This window comes from Piliocolobus tephrosceles, chromosome 21 (genome assembly GCF_002776525.5).
Source record: "Piliocolobus tephrosceles isolate RC106 chromosome 21, ASM277652v3, whole genome shotgun sequence".
NCBI lineage: Eukaryota > Metazoa > Chordata > Mammalia > Primates > Cercopithecidae > Piliocolobus > Piliocolobus tephrosceles.
Window position 1 is genome coordinate 42,471,227 of NC_045454.1, and position 19,502 is coordinate 42,490,728.

General features: G+C 52.7%; 1 protein-coding gene across 6 annotated transcripts in view; it reads right to left on the reverse strand.

Moving 5' to 3' along the window:
* Nucleotides 1-19,502, reverse strand: part of PDE4A (phosphodiesterase 4A) — a 46,385-nt gene that overhangs the window by 9,970 nt on the left and 16,913 nt on the right. For 3 of the 6 annotated variants that reach the window (XM_026455579.2, XM_026455581.2, XM_026455582.1), the window contains exons 2-10: nt 13,606-13,797; nt 11,715-11,751; nt 11,518-11,588; nt 9,698-9,747; nt 9,409-9,521; nt 5,426-5,519; nt 2,235-2,458; nt 843-941; nt 582-746 (exon numbers count right to left, since the gene is read on the reverse strand). In XM_026455579.2, the coding sequence (XP_026311364.1) occupies nt 582-746; nt 843-941; nt 2,235-2,458; nt 5,426-5,519; nt 9,409-9,521; nt 9,698-9,747; nt 11,518-11,588; nt 11,715-11,751; nt 13,606-13,797 (1,045 nt within the window). The other 3 variants (XM_026455580.1, XM_026455583.1, XM_026455584.1) reach the window with 3 other exon arrangements.

Below are 19,502 nucleotides of genomic sequence, written 5' to 3' on the forward strand. Positions count from 1 at the left end.
TGTATTTTTAGTAGAGACCGGGTTTCACCATGTTGGTCAGGCTGGTCTCGAACTCCTGACCTCAGGTGATCCACCCATCTTGGCCTCCCAAAGTGCTGGGATTGCAGGCATGAGCCACCGCACCTGGCCTAAAACATTTTTTTTTTTTTAAATAAATAAGATTTTTGTCCGGGCACAGTGGCTCACGCCTGACTCCCAGCACTTTGGGAGGCCAAGGCAGGTCAGGAGTTTGAGACCAGCCTGTCCAACTTGGCGAAACTCTGTCTCCACTAAAAATATTTTTAAAAACTTAGCCAGGCATGGTAGTGGGCGCCTGTAATCCCAGCTACACAGGAGGCTGAGGGAGGAGAATCCCTTGAACCCAGGAGACAGAGGTTGCAGTGAGCTGGGATTGTGCCACTGCACTCTAGCCTGGGCGGCAGAACAAGGCTCTGTCTCAAAAAAAAAAAAAAAAGAGAGAGAGAGAGAAACAGGGTCAAAAAGAGATGGAGGTCAGAGAACCAGGGTCAGAGAGACACACAGGAGGTGGAAGAGGCAGTCACAAAGACCGACGGGGACAGGGAGACAGGGCAGTCACTCACATCTAGCGCAGGCGTGGCCAGCAGTACGTGGGTGGACTGCAGTACGTCGGCAGCGTGCAGGCTGTTATGGTAGGCTACGTCAGCATGGTAGTGATCCTCCAGTGTCAGCATGTATGTCACCATCGTGTCCACAGGGATGCGGAATTTCTTCAGCAGGTCCCGCTCCTGAGAGCAGGCAGGGGCAGGGTGGTGACCTCTGCTGGCCCACAGCGCCCCACTCTGAGCCCCTCACCCGGGCCCACTCCTAGCTGTCCCCATCACCTGGAATATCATGTACATGATGCAGGTGAGCGAGCGGCCTCCAGCATAATCTGACACGCAAAAGATGTTCAGGCCCCACTTGTTCAGGTTCTCCAGTTCCTGGTAGAGACGGAGGCCAGAGGTCAGTAGCTTATAAGACTCAGGGCCCTGGAGAATATTTCCTAGGAATTTGAAGCCTTGAAGGAAGCACCATTATTGCTCACCCAGTGGGTGACAGGTTCAACAGCACAGAATGTACTGCCCTCGTCCTACTGGGCTGCAAAATAACGAAAGCAATCACAGCCACCGTCTTTTGAGCACTTATGATCTGCCAAGTATTGCTCTAAGTACTTGATCTCATTTGGCAGGTGAAGGCACCAAGACTCAGAGAAGCAATGTGACTTTTCCAAGATCATGCAGCTCATAAGTGGCAAAGCTAGGATGGGAAGCCAGCACGACTGGCCCCCAGCACAGCTCAGCCTCTTAGCTAAGCTGTTCACGAGCCCCAGAGGAGAAAGGAAGAAGGGCTTATTTTCTATGTCTCTCCAGAATCCAGAAAACAGCCAGCACATAGTAGCTGCTTAATAAACACCAGTTGGCCAGGTGCAGTGGCTCACACTTGTAATCCCAGCGCTTTGTGAGGCTAAGGCAGGTGGATCACTTGAGGCCAGGAGTTTGAGACCAGCCTGGTCAACATGGTGAAACCCCATTTCTACTAAAAATACAAAAATTAGCCAGGTGTGGTGGCACATGCCTTTAGTCCCAGCTACTCAGGAGGGTGAGGCAGGAGAATCGCTTGAACCCAGGAGGTGGAGGTTGCCGTGAACAGAGATCATGCTACTGTACTCCAGCCTGGGCAACACAGCAAGCCTCTATCTCAAAATAAATAAATAAATAAAAATAAATAACTAAACGCCAGGTGACTGAATGGAAGATTCACTGGAGGAGGTGGCTCAAAGAGGGTTACAATAAGCCTCAGCTGAGTGAGCCACCAAAGATGGATCACTTCCACTGCCACTGTCTCCTGGAAGAGCTAGGAGTGAAACCCAGGTCTGGACCGTTGGGGACACTATGGGGACGCAGTCTGCATCAGCGTTACTGGTCTGTACATGGATCCCCCTGCAGCTGGGAGTGTTGCCTGCTACGGCTCACAGCTGCCCACTTTTCCAGAAGACTAGTCCCAACAGGAGCTACATGGAAGAGGTGATACGTCCACCCCTGGGGACGGCCCCCAGGCAATGAATGATACAGAGGTACAAAGCGCCAGCATGCTTGCCTCAAGATGGGCTCAAACCCTCACCTCAGGCTCTGCTTCTAGGAAACCTGGCCTAAGACATAACCCAACGCCCACTCTTTCTCGGGGTCCCAGGAGACCACCCCCTCCAGCCCTGCCCCTACTGAGCCCCCACCCACTTGGGCCAGGAGCTCTTCTTGATCAGTCTTCACCCCAAATCGGGGAATGTTAGAGTTGTTCAGGCTGTTACTATGCATCAACTTTTTCACCCCTGTGATTTGGGACATGGGCTGTAAGTGTGGTACGGGGGGCGGGGGTGGCTGGGAGGGTCTTGGTCGCGGCGCTTGCTGTTTTTCTCGTTCCTTCATCGTGGGTGATGGGATCTCCACTTCATTCTGTTTGTCTGCAGAAGATGGGAAGCGGGAACAAGTGTGAACACGCCCTCCACCCCTGGAGGCTCCCTTATCTTTCAGCCCTCTACCACCTACGGGGAAGGCTCACCCGAAAGGGCAGAACCCTTCCAGTTGTGATGCCGTTGGCTACTCAGAGTCAGGAAACCAGAGGGGATGTGGGAAATCTTCCGGGAGGTGGTGGGCTGGAGTAGGGGCCCAGGGCTCTGGGGTGGCCCCAGTCTAATCATCAGATTTGGATGGAGAGTGGCATGGGAAGTCAGGAAGTGAGGTGGGGATGCCAGGGAGAACCGCCGCCTACCCCAAAAACCCAGGGAACCTTTTTGGGTGGGGAAGACCCTAGCATGGGGGCCAAGAGTGCTGATGCGGGGGGTGGCATCACTGGGAAGAGAGAGGGAAGGGTGGTCTCTGGCTCCATGTCCCTGCCTCCCACCACCCACCTTGGCACCAGCCTGCCTAGGGGACAGCCCCAGGAGCCCTTTTCCTGAGCTTTCAGGGGCTCCCAGAGCTCAGCCAAGGTCACCCATTGTGACCTGGAGCTAGCTAGTCAATGACAGGGCCTAATACGGGTCATTTGCACGCTATGCCCTCATTGGGTGGATCCTCAGAACTCAGAGACACACCCCACCATCATTGGTGGGAGCACTGGAAACTCCGAACACTTTTTTTCTTGAGACAGAGTCTACCTCTGTCACCCAGGCTGGAGTGCAGTGGCACAATCTCTGGCTCACTGCAGCCTCCACCTCCCAGGTTCAAGCGATTCTCCTGCCTCAGCCTCCCAAGTAGCTGGGATGACAGGCACCTGCTACCACGCCCGGCTAATTTTTATATTTTTAGTAGAGATGGGGTTTCATCATGTTGGCCAGGTTGGTCTTGAACTCCTGACCTCAAGTGATCCGCCTGCCTTGGCCTCCCGTGTTGGGATTGTAGGCATGAGCCACCGCGCCCAGCCCCCACACTTTTCTTGAGCTTGTCTGGGCGGTTCTTGAATTTGGGGGCCTTTGGGGTATGGTGATAAACTGCGAGGATTAAATTATCTTGAGTTTGGGGGGACATCTTTAGCTTGAGCATTTTGAAGAACCCACGAACTTAAGGGTTCCAGTGAATCTGGGGTATTCTGGTGCATTTGGGGTTCCATTGAATTAGGAATCTTACAGGTGTTTGTTTTTTCGAGACAGGATCTCAGCTCTGTCACTCAGGCTGGAGTGCAGTGGCGCAATCATGTCTCACTGCAGCCTCGAACTCCTGGGCTCAAGTGATCCTCCTGCCTCAGCCTCCCAAGTAGCTGGGACCACAGGCACACACCACTACGTCTAATTTTTTATTTTATTATTATTATTTTTTTTTTTTATTTTTATTTTTTTATAGGTAGTCTCACTCTGTCACCCAGGCTGGAGTGCAGTGATGCAATCTCAGCTCACTGCAGCCTCCACCTCTCAGGTTCAAGCAATTCTCCTGCTTCAGCCTCCTGAGTAGCTGAGATTACAGACATGTGCCAACACGCCCAGCTAATTTTTGTATTTTTAGTAAAGACAGTGTTTCACCATGTTGGTCAGGCTGTTCTTGAACTCCTGACCTCGTGATCTGCCTACCTTGGCCTTCCAAAGTGCTGGGATTACAGGCGTGAGCCACTGCGCCCGGCCTAGTTTTTAATTTTTTTGCAGAGACAGGTTCTCACTATGTTGCCCAGGCTGGTCTTGAACTAGTGGGCTCAAGCGATCCTCTTGCCTCAGCCTCCCAAAGTCCTGGGATTACAGGCATGAGCTGCCTCTTCCTGCCTCTTACAGGTTCTTAAGCTTGATAATCTTCTAGAGATTAGGGTTCTAAAATTTTGGGAGTCTACTGAATGGGGGGATCATACCAAGTTTGGAGATCCTATTGAATTTGGGGGGTTTTTCAGTTTGGAGGTTTGCTAAAGTTTGGGGGCCTTTTGTGGACTCAGAAGCACAGAACTTCCCTTAAGTTTGAGAACTCTACTGAGTTTGGGCATCTCTCTTGAGTTTGGGCAAGTCTACTGAGTTTGGAAGGGAGTCAATCCAAGTTTGGAAATTCTATTGAATTTGGGGTTCTACTCAGTTTGGGAGGCTTTCCAGCTTGGAGGCTTTTTTTTGTTTAGTTTTTGAGACAGAGTCTCACTCTGTCGCCCAGGCTGGAGTGCAGCAGTGGCGTGATCTTGGCTCACTACAACCTCTGCCTCCTGGGTTCAAGCAAGTGTCTAAAACAAAGAGGTTTTTGTTTGTTTGTTTTGAGATGGAGTCTCACCCTACTGCCCAGGCTGGAATGCAGTGGCATGATCTTGGCTCACTGCAACCTCTGCCTCCAGGGTTCAAGTGATTCTCTTGCCTCAGCCTCCCAAGTAGCTGAGATTACAGGCACACACCACCACGCCCAGCTAATTTTTTTTTTTTTTTTTTTTTTTGAGACAGAATTTCACTCTTATTGCCTAGGCTGGAGTGCAATGGAGTGATCTCAGCTCACTGCAACCTCCACCCGCTGGGTTCAAGTGATTCTCCTGCCTGAGCCTCCTGAGTTGCTGGGATTACAGGCACCCGCCACCATGCCTGGCTGATTTTTTGTATTTTAGTAGAGATGGGGTTTCGCCATGTTGGCCAGGTGGGTCTCAAACTGCTGATGTCAAGTGATCCGCCCGCCTCAGCCTCTCAAAGTGTTAGCATAACAGGCTTGAGCCACGGTGCCCGGTGCTTGGAGGGTTTTTAAAGTTTAGAAGGCTTTTCAGCTCACGGATGATTTCAAATATTGGGTTCTATAGAAGTTGGGGATCTCACAGAGTTTGAAGGCATCAGGAATGTGAGGGCTGTTGGATAGGGTGACTTTGACCTTTGGGGAGTTGAGAGTCCGAGTACCTAGGAAAATGTGACCAACAGGACCCAGGGTCAGAGGCAGACCCCTCTCTACCCCAAGTGTCCCCTCTCCAATCCCATGTACTTCCCGTCACTCACCCAGGAAGGTTGTGGAAATGTACTCTGAGACCTGGTTTCCTGACCTGCTCATTTCTGACAGGTGTGTGAGTTCACGGTTCAACATCCTCTTGAACTAAGGGAAAGAAGTCAACAAGGAAGAAATGATGGGGGAAGCACAGTGCTGGGGAGGGTGTCAGTCCTTCCCAAGAATGCCTGAAGACCCCATGAGTCCCTCCTGTTTTTCTGCTCAGCCAACAGAGGCCCTATAACTGCTGGGGGTGGTGGGGTCAGCCCTTCCTCTTCTCCCAGCTCTGGATGGAGGTCCCCAGGTTTGGGGAATCATGATCAGCATAACCCTCCCTGCCTGAGGAAAGAGGGGCTCCCCTCCCCATTTCCCCCAAGGAGGAGCCACAGGGGCACCTGTGGAAGGGAGGGGCTCCTGCCTAACAGGGAACCAATGGGGAAGCAGGAGAATCCCGTCGCCATGGCGATGGGAGTCTCCTTAGCAACTCCCCCTCCAACCAGCTGCTGAGCTGGGGAAAAGGGGGGCAAGCCAAGGCCCCTTAACCCTTGCCTTCCCAGAGCTGCCCCTGACCCAAGTCTTCCCAGACATGGACCCCAATCCTGGGGGTCTTGGCTCCTGGCCCCCAGCTCAGTTTGGAAAAAGGGAACATGGTAACCAAGCTCTGGGGGACAAAAAGGTTTAGCCGGGGCTGGGGAGAATGGTGAGCTGAGGAAATCCCAGTTTGATCACCCAGGGGAGGGGGAGGGGCTTCCCATCCCAGCCCCCTCTCCCCCAACCCCAGAGAGGTAGATAGATGCACGGATGAACAGAGTATACCCAAAATCGGGCTTGGAGGCCCCTCCTGGTCCCCCCATGCCACTCTGCACAGGCCTCTGCTGTGACATTGTACACAGAGGAGAAAGGGCATTGGTTCCCCACCCCCAAGCTCTGCCACAGCACCCCAAAAACAGGAGCAGACTCTGTCCAGGGAAGCAGGAGGGACACTTGGCAGGAGGGGTGAGCCTGCATGGCCCATGCTGGGACAGGGAGCTCCCTCCTCCCAGTGCCACCCAGAGACCCTGGGTACAGAGACACACACATCCACACAAGATGGACCCACAAAATATCACACAACCACACACACAGTCACAGGCTCTCGGTCCTACACAGCGTCACACAACCCAGACACACAGATCAAAGGGCATGCAAAATAAGATAGTCACTGACATTTGGGGTCACATGTCCCCAAAATATCAGGCAGCTCTGGGCTCAGACACACAGCCCAACACACAACACCACAGTCAGAGCTAGATATCTTAGACAGGGCCACACTGTGACCCAGGCAAACAAGCCTACACTCAGGCAGACACACACACATCCAGGCACTGACACAGTCACACCCAGTGAGGGACCTGCAGTCCACCCCCAGGGAGAGTCACACACCCCCAGCTGCCCGCCATCCACGCCCAGCCCTGGGCCACACAGAGACAGTCACAAGGCTTCATCTCCAGGCCACACACGTGCACAGCTTCACACACAAGCCCACACCAGGGGCCCGGCTCGCCAGGATGCCTGCCCACCCACTACCCTGCACTCTCCTACCTGGTCCCACCAGCCCACCAGCCACGGCTTGGAGCAGGTCTCGCAGAAGAAATCCACCAAGGGCATCTTGCAGACTTAGCCCGCCTGGGGCTGCTGCACACAGAGGCTGGGCTGGGGGAGTCCCGGGGTTAACAACCACCGGGGAGGGGGTGCCGGGCAGGTGGGCAGTGGAAGGGGGAGCCGCGGAGGGGCCTGGGCCGGCCCAGCAGGGCTGGGGGCTCCCTTCCCCTCCGCGCTCCCGGCGGCAGCGCTGGTTACATGGTCCGCTAGCCCTGGGCCCCAATGGGCCCCCCCGTGGCGGTGGGTGGAGGCGGTGGGGGGTCTGTGCCCATGGGAGGGGGGCAGGGCAAGGGTCCCAGGAGGAGGCTGCGGAGCTCAGTGTGTGCACCCGTGTGTGTGCGTGTGTGCTCACTGCAGCACTGGCAGGCTGCATGGGATGTCAGGTGGTGCTGGGGGTGGGGGGGGCGTTAAAGGGGCATCAGAGACCATGGGCCTCAGCCAGAACCTAGGTGGGCTGTCCACATCAGGACCTGTCCCCTCCATGGACACACCCAGAGATAGAAACACACACCCACTTTACACTCACAAACGTACAAACACCCTGAGACACACCTTCCAGGGACACCCACACACATCCAGGCACTTGACACTTGAATACACAGATTACCCAAATGCTTTCTGTTGTACACTTACAGCACACACACACACACACACACACCCGGAGACAGTCACAACTGATATCCAACACATATATAGGTGCACAGTTAAGCATATAGCAAATGCCTTCAGACACACCCCATCCAAGGGCACAGACCCACATCGAGACCTACATCCAGACCCACATCCAGACCTACATCCAGACCCACATCCAGACCTACATCCAGACTCACATCCAGACCTACATCCAGATCCACACCTAGGGACAGACACCGAGATGCCAGCCACAATTTTTTTTTTTTTTTTTGAGATGGAGTTTCACTCTTGTTGCCCAATGGCACGATCTTGGCTCACTGCAACCTCCGCCTTCCGGGTTCAAGCGATTCTCCTGTCTCAGCCTCCCCAGTAGCTGGGATTACAGGCACCCTCCACCACACCCGGCTAATTCTATATTTTTAGAAGAGACGGGGTTTCTCCATGTCTCTAACTCCCGACCTCAGGTGATCCGCCTGCCTTGGCCTCCCCAGCCAGCCACACTTACCGACATACACTAAACACACCCACAGACACACTTTCCAACCATTGCAGATATCCACTGTCCTTGGACACAAACATATCCCAACAAATCCATAAGGAAATACACTCACAGATGCAGAAATACACACACACACACACACCATTGCAGAAACACCCTCAGACCCATATCCAGAGACACAGCTACATTTCAGATGCTTGATCCACCCTCAGGGACACAATCGCCCTCGGACTGGTATGTTCCCATACAAGCCTCCACCCACTGCTGTAAGCACCCCCCAACAAAGACACTCCCACCTACAGATCATTTCTTGATAGACACCCGCCCACAAGGGCTGCTACCACTCTCTCCAGCTCCAGGAAGCATCATTCACACATACTGCCCGCTTCCTGAATGGTGTCCCTCGCAGTTCTGCAGTGCATGGTCTGCACAACTGTGCATGGGAGCCTTGCAGTCACCCCTGCAGCCCTGCAAACACACACACATTCACAAACACACAGAGCCACACATTCAGTTTCCCATCTGGTCCAATTGTCTCCTGCAGACATGTGCACCCCTCTGGCAGAACCCCACACACCTATAGCCCTGCATAATCACCCGTGCACACCTATACACCCTCCACCGGTACACACTGGCGTGCCACTCTTCAGAATCTATTGCCAACACACGTGCACTGCAAATGCGTAGCCAATAGACCAGCAGCAACACAGACCTACAGCCACAGATACACCCCTGCAGACCATAAAAGCATAAACCCCCCCAACGGAAACGGTCACCTATTGATATATGTACAACCAGACGGACACACCCCACCCCACAACACACACCAGGCTCTTCCAGCCCTGGGGAAAGTCAGAATCTACAGGAGCTTCAAGCCTTGAAGCTGCCATCCAGGGATTGGCCCCACCCAGGGACTGACCCCATACCATAGGCCCTCCTCAGAGATTGGCCCCACCTTCATGAGCCACGCCCAATAGTAGGCCTCGCCTACAGGCCCAACCTAGTGGTTGGCTCCACCCATAGGGCTCATCTCCACCAGACCCCGCCTAGGGATTGGCCCTGCCCTAATCAGCCACACCCAGTAGCTATCTCCTCCCACAGGCACAACCTAGTGGCTGGCTCCATTCGCAGGCCGCGCCCACTGCTTGCATCCAGTGGTTGGCTCTACCCACTGGCCCCGCCCCCGCCAGCCCCGCCCAGGGGTTCTGCCCACCACCTGCACACCTTGTGCGAGGCCATCTCGCTGACAGAGCGATAAGTTTGCATGGTCTCCAGCTGCTCCAGACACCAGTCCAGCTCTTCCAGCGTCTCCCGGGCCAACTGCTGACACGTTTCTTCTAAGGAAGGGGCAGCCAGGGTAGTGACTGAGAAGGTCTGTAGGCAGAAGCCCAGAGGCCCCAGCCCGCGGTGAAGGGGTTCGCCAGGTGAGTGGACGGCTGGGTGGGGAAGGGGCTGAGGGACCCCCACTGGGGCAGCAACAGGGACCCCTTCCCACCCCTCTGGGCTTAGCTACCTGACAGCGTGGCCTTGCAGACAGGGGTGGGGCCGCCCAGCGGGGACCGCCTGCAAAAAAAAAATGGGGTGCAACGTCAGCCTGGGTCCCCCCCACCAGGTCCCTGCCCCCTGCTTTCCATGAACAGTGCCAATTTTCATTTGTCTGAATGCTCACCGTGTCCTAGAGACGCTGCCATGTACGCTGCCTGCAGCCTCAATGAGCCCCAGAAAAATCCATCGTATAGATACGGAAACTGAGGCTCAAGGAGGTGAAATAGCTTCTTCAAGACCACGTGGCTGATCTGCTTTAAGATCAGGTCCTGGGTTTCCAAGATCTCTGCTCTCTTGACTAACTCCCCACAAATCCTCCAAGCCCCTAAGGATGTCTCTATTTCCCACTCCTAGAAGGACTGGCAGCTGGCAGCCACATCTCTTGCCCTAAAACAGTGAAGATCCACTCCTATGTGTTCTGCCCTTACGTGCAGGGTAATATTCTAGCACTTTCTAGATATCATCTCCTCTCCTCACAGCAGTTATCTAAAGGAGGCATTGCAATCCCCACTCTGTTTATCTATTTTTTGAACCAGGGTCTTGTTCTGTCACCAAGGCAGGAGTGCAGTAGTGGGAACATGGCTCACTGCAGCCTCAACCTGCTGGGCTCAAAATGATCCTCCTGCCTTAGCTTCCTGTGTAGGTGGGAACCACAGGCACATGCCACCATGCTGGGCTAATTTGTTTTGTTTGTTTTTTTGTAGAGACAGGGTCTTATTTTGTTTCCCCCAGGCTGGTCTTGAACTCCTGAATTCAAGTGATCCTCCTGCCTTGACCTCCCAAAGTGCTGGGATTATGGGCATGAGCCAGCACGCTTGGCTGTGATCATCACTTTACAGAGGGGCAAAAGAAGCACCATGGAATGCCATTTGCCCAACAACTTGGTGTCAAGGCCCAGGGTGGGCCTGGGGACTGTGGCTGTGGCCTCACCACCATGCATCCAGACCCCTAAATCTTTATTTATACAAACCTCTGGGCTGGGCGCGGTGGCTCACACCTGTAATCCTAGCACTTTGGGAGGCTGAGGCGGGTGGATCACCTGAGGTCAGGAGTTTGAGACCAGCCTGGCCAACATGGTAAAACCCCAAGTCTACTAAAAGTACAAAAATTAGCCCCGTGTGGTGGTGCATGCCTGTAATCCCAGCTACCCAGGAGGCTGAGGCAGGAGAATTACTTGAACCCGGGAGGCAGAGGTTGCAGTGAGCCGAGGTCACGCCACTGCACTCCAGCCTGGGTGACAGAGTGAGACTTGATCTCAAAACAAACAAACAAACAAACAAACAACAACAAAAACAACTCTGTGTCGGCTGGGCGCGGTGGCTCAAGCCTGTAATCCCAGCACTTTGGGAGGCCGAGACGGGCGGATCACGAGGTCAGGAGATCGAGACCATCCTGGCGAACACGGTGAAACCCCGTCTCTACTAAAAAATACAAAAAACTAGCCAGGCGAGGTGGCGGGCGCCTGTAGTCCCAGCTACTCGGGAGGCTGAGGCAGGAGAATGGCATAAACCCGGGAGGCGGAGCTTGCAGTGAGCCGAGGTCGCGTCACTGCACTCCAGCCCGGGCGACACAGCGAGACTCCGTCTCAAAAAAAAAAAAAAACAAACAAACACCTCTGTGTCTTAGTTGCTTGAGCTGCAATGGCTCTCTGGCTCTCTGGGAGCTGTTGTCCGAACAGAGGTTCAGAGAGGTCACCTGCCTACCCGAGGTCACACAGCAGCACTGAGAGCAGAACCTGGGTATGCTTCACCTTATGATCACAGCTGTTGCAGCCCAGCCTTCACTTACTTGTTAGTGGGAACGGGCACATTGGTCAGGAGTGAGAAGTTGCTACGGACGCTCCGGAGGCTGGCCAGCACCTGGGATGGGGAGCGACAGTGAGGACTGGGGTCCCCCCAGAGAGGCAGCGGGGCTGGGCCCTGTCCCCAAGTGTGGCAGAGCATTGGAGCCCCTTCTCGCCTTAACCATTTGGGAAGAGGTCTCACCTGAGCAAACGGTGTTACGATGAGGTCTTCAGCGTGCCTGCGATTGAGGACAGAGGCAGGTCAGGGGTCCGCAGAGTATCAACTCTCTGGGGTAGATGCCCTGTGAGGCTGGACCCAGGGAGGCTGAGCGGGAGGGAGGGGACTCTGTGGGACCTAGGGAAAGAACACTTGTCCTGCATAAGGGTGGACATGTGTCCAGAGCTGATCGTGGAAGAAATGGCAGTCAAGGAGGGTGGCTCAGGTAGGTCGGGGGAGAAGAGACAAAGTGGAAAAGGGGAGAGGGGAGAGGTGAATATGGTTGGGATTTTTTTTGTTTTTTTTTTTTTTAGACAGAGTCTTACTCTGTCACCCAGGCTGGAGTGTGGTGGCGTGATCTCAGCTCATTGCAACCTCCGCCTCCCAGGTTCAAGCGATTCTCCTGTCTCAGCCTCCCAAGAAGCTGGGATCGCAGGCATGTGCCATCTTGCCCCACTAATTTTTGTATTTTTAGTAGAGACGGAGTTTCAACATGTTGGCCAGGATGGTCTCAAACTCCTGGCCTGGAACGATCTGCCCACTTTGGCCTCCCAAAGTGCTGGGATTACAGGCATGAGCCACCGTGCCTGACCTTTTTATTTATTTTTTATTTTAAAGAGATGACATCTTATCCTGGCCAACATGGTGAAACCCTGTCTCTACTAAAAATACAAAAATTAGCTGGGCATGGTGACGCACGCCTGTAGTCTCAGCTACTTGGGAGGCTGAGGCAGGAGAATCGCTTGAACCCGGGAGGCAGAGGTTGCAGTGAGCCAAAATTGTGCTACTGCACTCCAGCCTGGTGACAGAGCGAGATTTCATCACAAAAACAAAAAAACAGATGAAGTCTTGCTATGTTGGCCAGGCTGATCTCAGACTCCTGAGCTCAAGCAATCCTTCTGCCTCAGCCTCCAAACGTGCTAGGATTATGAGTGTGAGCTTCCAAGCCTGACCTGAGGTGAATATGTTGAAAGGGCGGGGCTTGATGAGAGAGCAGTGAACAGGAAGGGGACCAAGGGGGCTGAGGTGTGCACAGCAATGGCTGGGGGCAAGGCCTGGAGGAACCCAGTGAGAGAGGAAGAGGCAGAGCAGGTTCAGGGGGAGCTCACACCTCAACAAGTGTCACGATAAGAGGGGTTAGCTCAGGAAAACCTGGGGGAAGGGCGGGGGGTGGGTCAGGTGAGATGCACACACTGTGGGAGGACGCAGTGGGCGGGCACTCACACCTTTCTGGCTGGACACGCTATAAAATAACTGAGGGCAGGCGGGGTGGCTCATGCCTGCAATCCCAGCACTTTGGGAGGCTGAGGTGGGAGGATCACTTGAGCCCAGGAGTTTGAGACCAGTCTAGGCAACATAGTGAGACCCGATCACTATTTTAATATATTTTTTAAAGAAGGAACTGAGGCCGGGCGCGGTGGCTCACGCCTGTAATCCCAGCACTCTGGGAGGCCGAGGCAGGTGAATCACCTGAGGTCAGGAGTTTGAGACCAGCCTGGCCAACATAGTGAAACGCTGTCTCTACTAAAAATACCAAATTAGCCAGGCATGATGGCGGGTGCCTGTAATCCCAGCTACTGGGGAGGCTGAGGCAGGAGAATCACTTGAACCCAGGAGGCAGAGGTTGCAGTGAGCTGAGATCGCACCTCTGCACTCCAGCCTGGACAACAGAGTGAGACTCCGTCAAAAAAAAAAAAAAAAAAAGAACTGAGTCCTTTACAGGAGAGGCAGGGGGCTGCTTACCCTTCACTGGGGAGGACAGGTTGGGGGTGTTGAGCAGGATAGGGGTGGGTGCCTCCCCACTCCTTGCTGGGAAGGGCAGCTTCCAGCAGGACCAGGCCTGGGGGAACTGGCATGTGGGCAGGGGGATGCTCACGCCTCGCTGGTGACTGATGAGTTCCGGGACATGGTCTTGGGTGACATGTCATAGTCGCTGTCTGAGCGGTACAAGAAGGACTCCCGGCGCTGGCTGGTGGCCGCCCCGGCATGTAGCACGAGTCCTGGGCTCGCCTGCGAGTCCAGGGGGCTGCGGCCGGGAGGTGGTGTCGGCCCATTCTCTGCCTCGAAGCTGCAGGGGATAGGTGAGAAGAGGGGTCAGGAAGCTGAAATGCTGTGATGGAGGTTAAGAGGAATGAGGCCAGCCGTGGTGGCTCACGCCTCACGCCTGTAATCCCAGCATTTTGGGAGGCCAAGGAGGGGCAGATCACTTGAGGTCAGGAGTTCAAGACCAGACTGGCCAACATGATGAAACCCTGTCTCCACTGAAAATACAAAAATTAGCCAGGCATGGTGGCAGGTGTCTGTAATCCCAGTTACTCGGCAGGCTGAGGCATGAGAATCGCTTGAACCTAGGAAGTGGAGCTTGCAGCGAGCCAAGATGGCGCCACTGCACTCCAGCCTGGGTGACAGAGCAAGACACCGTCTCGAAGGAAAAAAGGGGTGGGAGGGAATGAGGAGACCAAGGGAATTCCTGACAAAGATTCAGGTGGAGAATTTTTTTTTTTTTTTTTTTTGAGACATGGTCTCGCTCTGTGGCCCAGGCTGGAGTAGTGCAGTGGCACGATCTTGGCTCACTGCAATCTCCACCTCCTGAATTCAAGTGGTTCTTGTGCCTCAGCCTCCTGAGTAGCTGGGATTACAGACACGCACCACCACGCCTGGCTAATTTTTGTCTTTTTAGTAGAGACGGAGTTCCACCATGTTGGCCAGGCTGGTCTCAAACTCCTGGTCTCACGTGATTATCCCTCCTTGGCCTCCCAAAGTGCTGGGATTACAGGCCTGGGCCATTGCGCCCAACCAAGTGGAGGATGTTAAAGAAAGACAGATGCCTTAGCTACTCGGGAGGCTGAGGCAGGAGAATGGCGTGAACCCAGGAGGCAGAGCTTGCAGTGAGCCGAGATTGCACCACTGCACTCCAGCCTGGGTGACAGAGCGAGACTCTGTCTCAGAAAAAAAAAAAAAAAAAAGAAGAAAGACTGATACCCTAAAAGAGATGGGAGACACAGAATGGCAAAGATGAAACTTACTGCGCACCGGCGTGCACCGGTGCACCCGTCCCCGCTGCTGTGGTGGGGATACCCCAAGGTCAAAATTTATGGGATCATTCACTCTTTCCTTTGCACCTCAAATCAGCCTTGCTGCCAAAATCTGTCCAGAATCTGTCTACTTCTCACCAACTCCTTGGCCAGCTCCCCTCATCCCTAGCCAGGACTGGTTGCATTCACCTCTGCCCTGGTACCCCCGTCCTGTTTTCAACCCCTAGTCTTTCTTCAATGGCTGCCAGGGGGAGCTTGGAAACACCTGAATGAGGTTAAGTCCTACCTCTGCTCAGAACCTTCTATGGATCCCACATTACTCTGGGCAAAATCCAAAGTCCTCACTGCAGCTCACAGGTCTTGTCCCATGACCTCCCCTTCCCTCATTCTGCTCCAGCCACAATGGCCTCCTCACTATTCCCTAAAAATCTCACACAGGCCAGGCGAGGTGGCTCACGCCTGTAATCCCAGCACTTTGGGAGGCCAAGGTGGGCGGATCACTAGAGGTCAGGAGTCCTTGACCAGCCTGGCTAACATGGCAAAACCCCATCTCTAATAAAAATACAAAAATTAGCCAGGTGTGGTGGTGGGTGCCTATAATCCCAGCTACTTGGGAGGCTAAGGCAGGAGAATCGCTTGAGCCCGGGAGGTGGAGTTTGCAGTGAGGGCCGAGATCTCGCCACTGCATTCCAGCCTGGGCAACAGAGCAAGACTCCATCTCAAAAAAAAAAAAAAAAAAAAAAAACCCACAAAAAACTCAGACACAGTCCTGCCTCAGGGCCTTTGCACAGGCTGTTTCTCCAGCCCAGATTTGCAGCGGCTTCTCCTTCCCACCTTCAGGTCTCTGCTCAAATGTCACCACCACATAGACGCCTCCCCGACCAACCCAGCTAAAATTTTAACCATAACATATTTTTTTCGAGACAGAGTTTCACTCTTGTTGCCCAGGGTGGAGTGCAATGGTGCAATCTCAGCTCACCGCAACCTCCGCCTCCTGGGTTCAAGCGATTCTCCTGCCTCAGTCTCCCTAGTAGCTGGGATTACAGGCATGTGCCACCACACCTGGTTAATTTTGTATTTTTAGTAGAGACGGGGTTTCACTGTATTGGTCAGGCTGGTCTCGAACTCCCGACCTCAGGTGATCCACCTGCCTTGGCCTCCCAAAGTGCTGGGATTACAGGAGTGATCCACGGCGCCCAGCCTATTTTGTGTTTTTAGTAGAGATGGGGTTTCTCCATGTTGGTCAGGCTGGTCTTGAACTCCCAGCCTCAGATGATCCGCCCGCCTCGGCCTCACAAAATGCTGTGATTACAGGTGTGAGCCACCGCGCCTGGCCCAATACTTTCCATTTCTCTTCCTTAAATCACACACACACAAACTAAAATCACACTACTTATTTGACATAAACTATATTTATCTTTTTTTTTTTTTTTTTTTTTGAGACAGTCTTGCTCTGTCACCCAGACTGGAGTGCGGTGGTGGGATCTTGGCTCATTGCAACCTCCACCTCTTGGGTTCAAGCAATTCTCCTGCCTCAGCCTCCCGAGTAGCTGGGATTACAGGCACCTGCCACCACACCTGGCTAATTTTTGTATTTTTAGTAGAGACAGGATTTTACCATGTTCACCAGACTGGTCTCAAACTCCAGACCTCAAGTAAATCCACCCACCTCATAGCCTCCCAAAGTGCTGGGGTTACAGGCATGAGCCACCGCGCCTAGCCTGGTGTTTTCCTGATACGAAGTCTTGCTCTGTCGCCCAGGCCAGGGTCCTGTAGGGCAATCACAGCTCACTGCAGCCTCAATCTCCTAGGCTCAAGCTATCTTCCACCTCAGTCTCCCAAGTAGCTGAGACTACACGTGTATATCAGAAAGCTCAGCTAATTTTTTTGTTTGTTTGTTTGTTTGTTTTGGTGAGACAGGGTCTCATTCTGCTGCCCAGGCTGGAGTGCAATGGCACAATCTCAGCTTAATGCAACCTCCACCTCCCTGGCTTAAGAGATCCTCCCACCTCAGCCTCCCAAGCAGCTGGGTCTACAGGTACATGCCACCACCCCCAGATAAATTTTGTTATTTTTTGTAGAGATGGGGGTCTCGCCATGTTGTCCAGGTTGGTCTGGAACACCTGGGTTCAAGCAATGCGCTCACCTTGGCCTCCCAAAGTGCTACAATTACAGGTATGAGCCACTGCGCCCAGCCCACGGCTAATTTTTTTGTAGAGAGTGAGGGGGGGTCTCACTATGTTGCCCAGACTGGACTTGAACTCCTGGGCTTGAGGGATCCTCCTGGCTTGGTCTCCCAAAGTGCTGGGAACACAGGCATGAGCCACCATGCCTGGCTAGAGCGGGATTTTTATCTACTTTGTTCGCTCTGTCTTCAGGGCTGAGGAGATGGCCTAGCACACTGTAAATGCCTAGTAAATGTTTATTAAGCTGGGCACGGTGGCTCACGCCTGTAATCCCAACACTTTGGAAGGCTGAGGTGGGTGGATCACCTGAGGTCAGGAGTTCAAGACCAGCCTGGTCAACTTGGTGAAACCCTGTCTCTACTAAAAATACAAAAAATTAGTTGGGCGTGGTGACGCACACCTGTAGTCCCAGCTACTGGGGAGTCTGAGGCAGGAGAATTGCATGAACCTGGGAGGCAGAGGATACAGTCAGCTGAGATCGCACCACTGCACTCCAGCCTGGGCAACAGAGAGGGACTCTGTCTCAGAAAAAATAAAAATAAAAAATATATAAATTAGCCGGGTGCGGTGGCTCACGCCTATAATCCAATCCCAGCACTCTGGGAGGCTGAAGCGGGCAGATTAGGAGGTTAGGAGATCAAGACCATCCTGGCTAACACGGTGAGACCCTGTCTCTACTAAAAATACAAAAAATTAGCACTCGAGATGGCACCACTGCACTCCAGCCTGGGCAACACAGCGAGACTCCATCTCAAAAAAAAAACAGTTCATTGAGTGAATCATTGAACATATGAATAAATGGCTACATGAACTAGATTGCACCATGCTGGGGTCGGGACGGGCCTCTCTGAAGAAGTGACATCTCAGAAAGGCCTGAAGGATGAGAAGGAGCCAGCCACGAGTTAGGAGGTAGGAAGTAGGAAAAATCAAACCAGGCAGAGGGAACTGCAAGTGCAAAGACCCTAAGGCAGGATATGATTTTTTTGCTGGTGTGGCTGGAATGGAAATACAATAACAAGAACACAGCTATAGAGAGGACAGAAACCCTCGCTTTCCAGTTGTTTGTCTCCTGATTATTGAGTTTTAAGGATTCACTACATATTCTGTTTTTTATTTATTTTATTTATTTATGTTTTAACAGGGAGTCTCCCTCTGTTGCCCAGGCTGGAGTGCAGTGGCGCGATCTTGGCTCACTGCAACCTCTGGTTCCTGGGTTCAAGCGGCTCTCCTGCCTCAGTCTCCCCAAGTAGCTGCGATTACAGGCACACGCCACCACGCCCAACTAATTTTTGTATGTTTAGTAGAGACAGGCTTTCACCATGTTGGCCAGGCTGGTCTTGAGCTCCTGGCCTCAAATTATTCACCTGCCTCGGGCTCCCAAAGCACTGGGATTACAGGCGTGAGCTACCGCGGCTGGCCCATTATATATTCTGGATACAAATCCCTTATCATGTATTTTTCTCCAAATTTGCAGCTTATCATTTAGTGATGGCGTTGCACTCTGTTGCCCAGGATGGAGTGCAGTGGCACCATCAGAGCTCACTGCAACCTCCTGGGCTCTAGCAATCCCCCAACCTCAGCCTCCCGAGTAGCTGGGACTATAGGCATGTGCCACCACACCCAGATAATTTTTGAATTTTTTGTAGTAATAGGTAATATGTAATAATAGTAATATGTAATATTACTAATACTACATATATTAGTAATATGTAATAATAGTAATATATAATATTACTATTACATATATTAGTAATTTGTAATATGTAATAACAGTAATATGATAATATATAATAACAGTAATAAGGTAATATGTAATTAGTAATTATACTAATAAGGTAATATGTAATAATAGTAATAGTAATATGTTGTCCAGGATAGTTTGTAACTCCTGGGCTCAAGAGATCTTCCCGTTTTGGCCTCCCACAGTGCTGGGATTACAGACATGAGACACTATGCCTAACTCAAAGCGTGCCTTCTTATACATTTTCGTTTTGCTTTGTGTTATTTTTGAGACAGGATTTCACTCTGTCGCCCAATCTGGAGTGCAGTGGCATGATCTTGGTTCACTGCAACCCCTGCCTTCTGGGTTCAAGCGATTCTCCTGCCTGAGCCTCCCGGGTAGCTGGGATTACAGGTATGCACCAGCACATCTGGCTAATTTTTGTATTTTTAGTAGTGTCAGCGTTTCACCGTGTTGGCCAGGCTGGTTTCAAACTCCTGGCCTCAAGTGATCTGCCCACCTCAGCCTCCCAAAGTGCTGGGATTCTAGGCACCCGGCAGGCCTAGGAGATTTCAAACTTATTTCTTAGTAGAGAGACCATTCCAGTAAAGTCTTTGTTTGTTTGTTTGTTTGTTTTGTTTTGTTTTTTTTGTTTTGAGATGGAGTCTCGCTCTGTCGCCCAGGCTGGAGTGCAGTGGCTGGATCTCAGCTCACTGCAAGCTCCGCCTCCAGGGTTTACGCCATTCTCCTGCCTCAGCCTCCCGAGTAGCTGGGACTACAGGTGCCCGCCACCTCGCCCGGCTAGTTTTTGTATTTTTAGTAGAGATGGGTT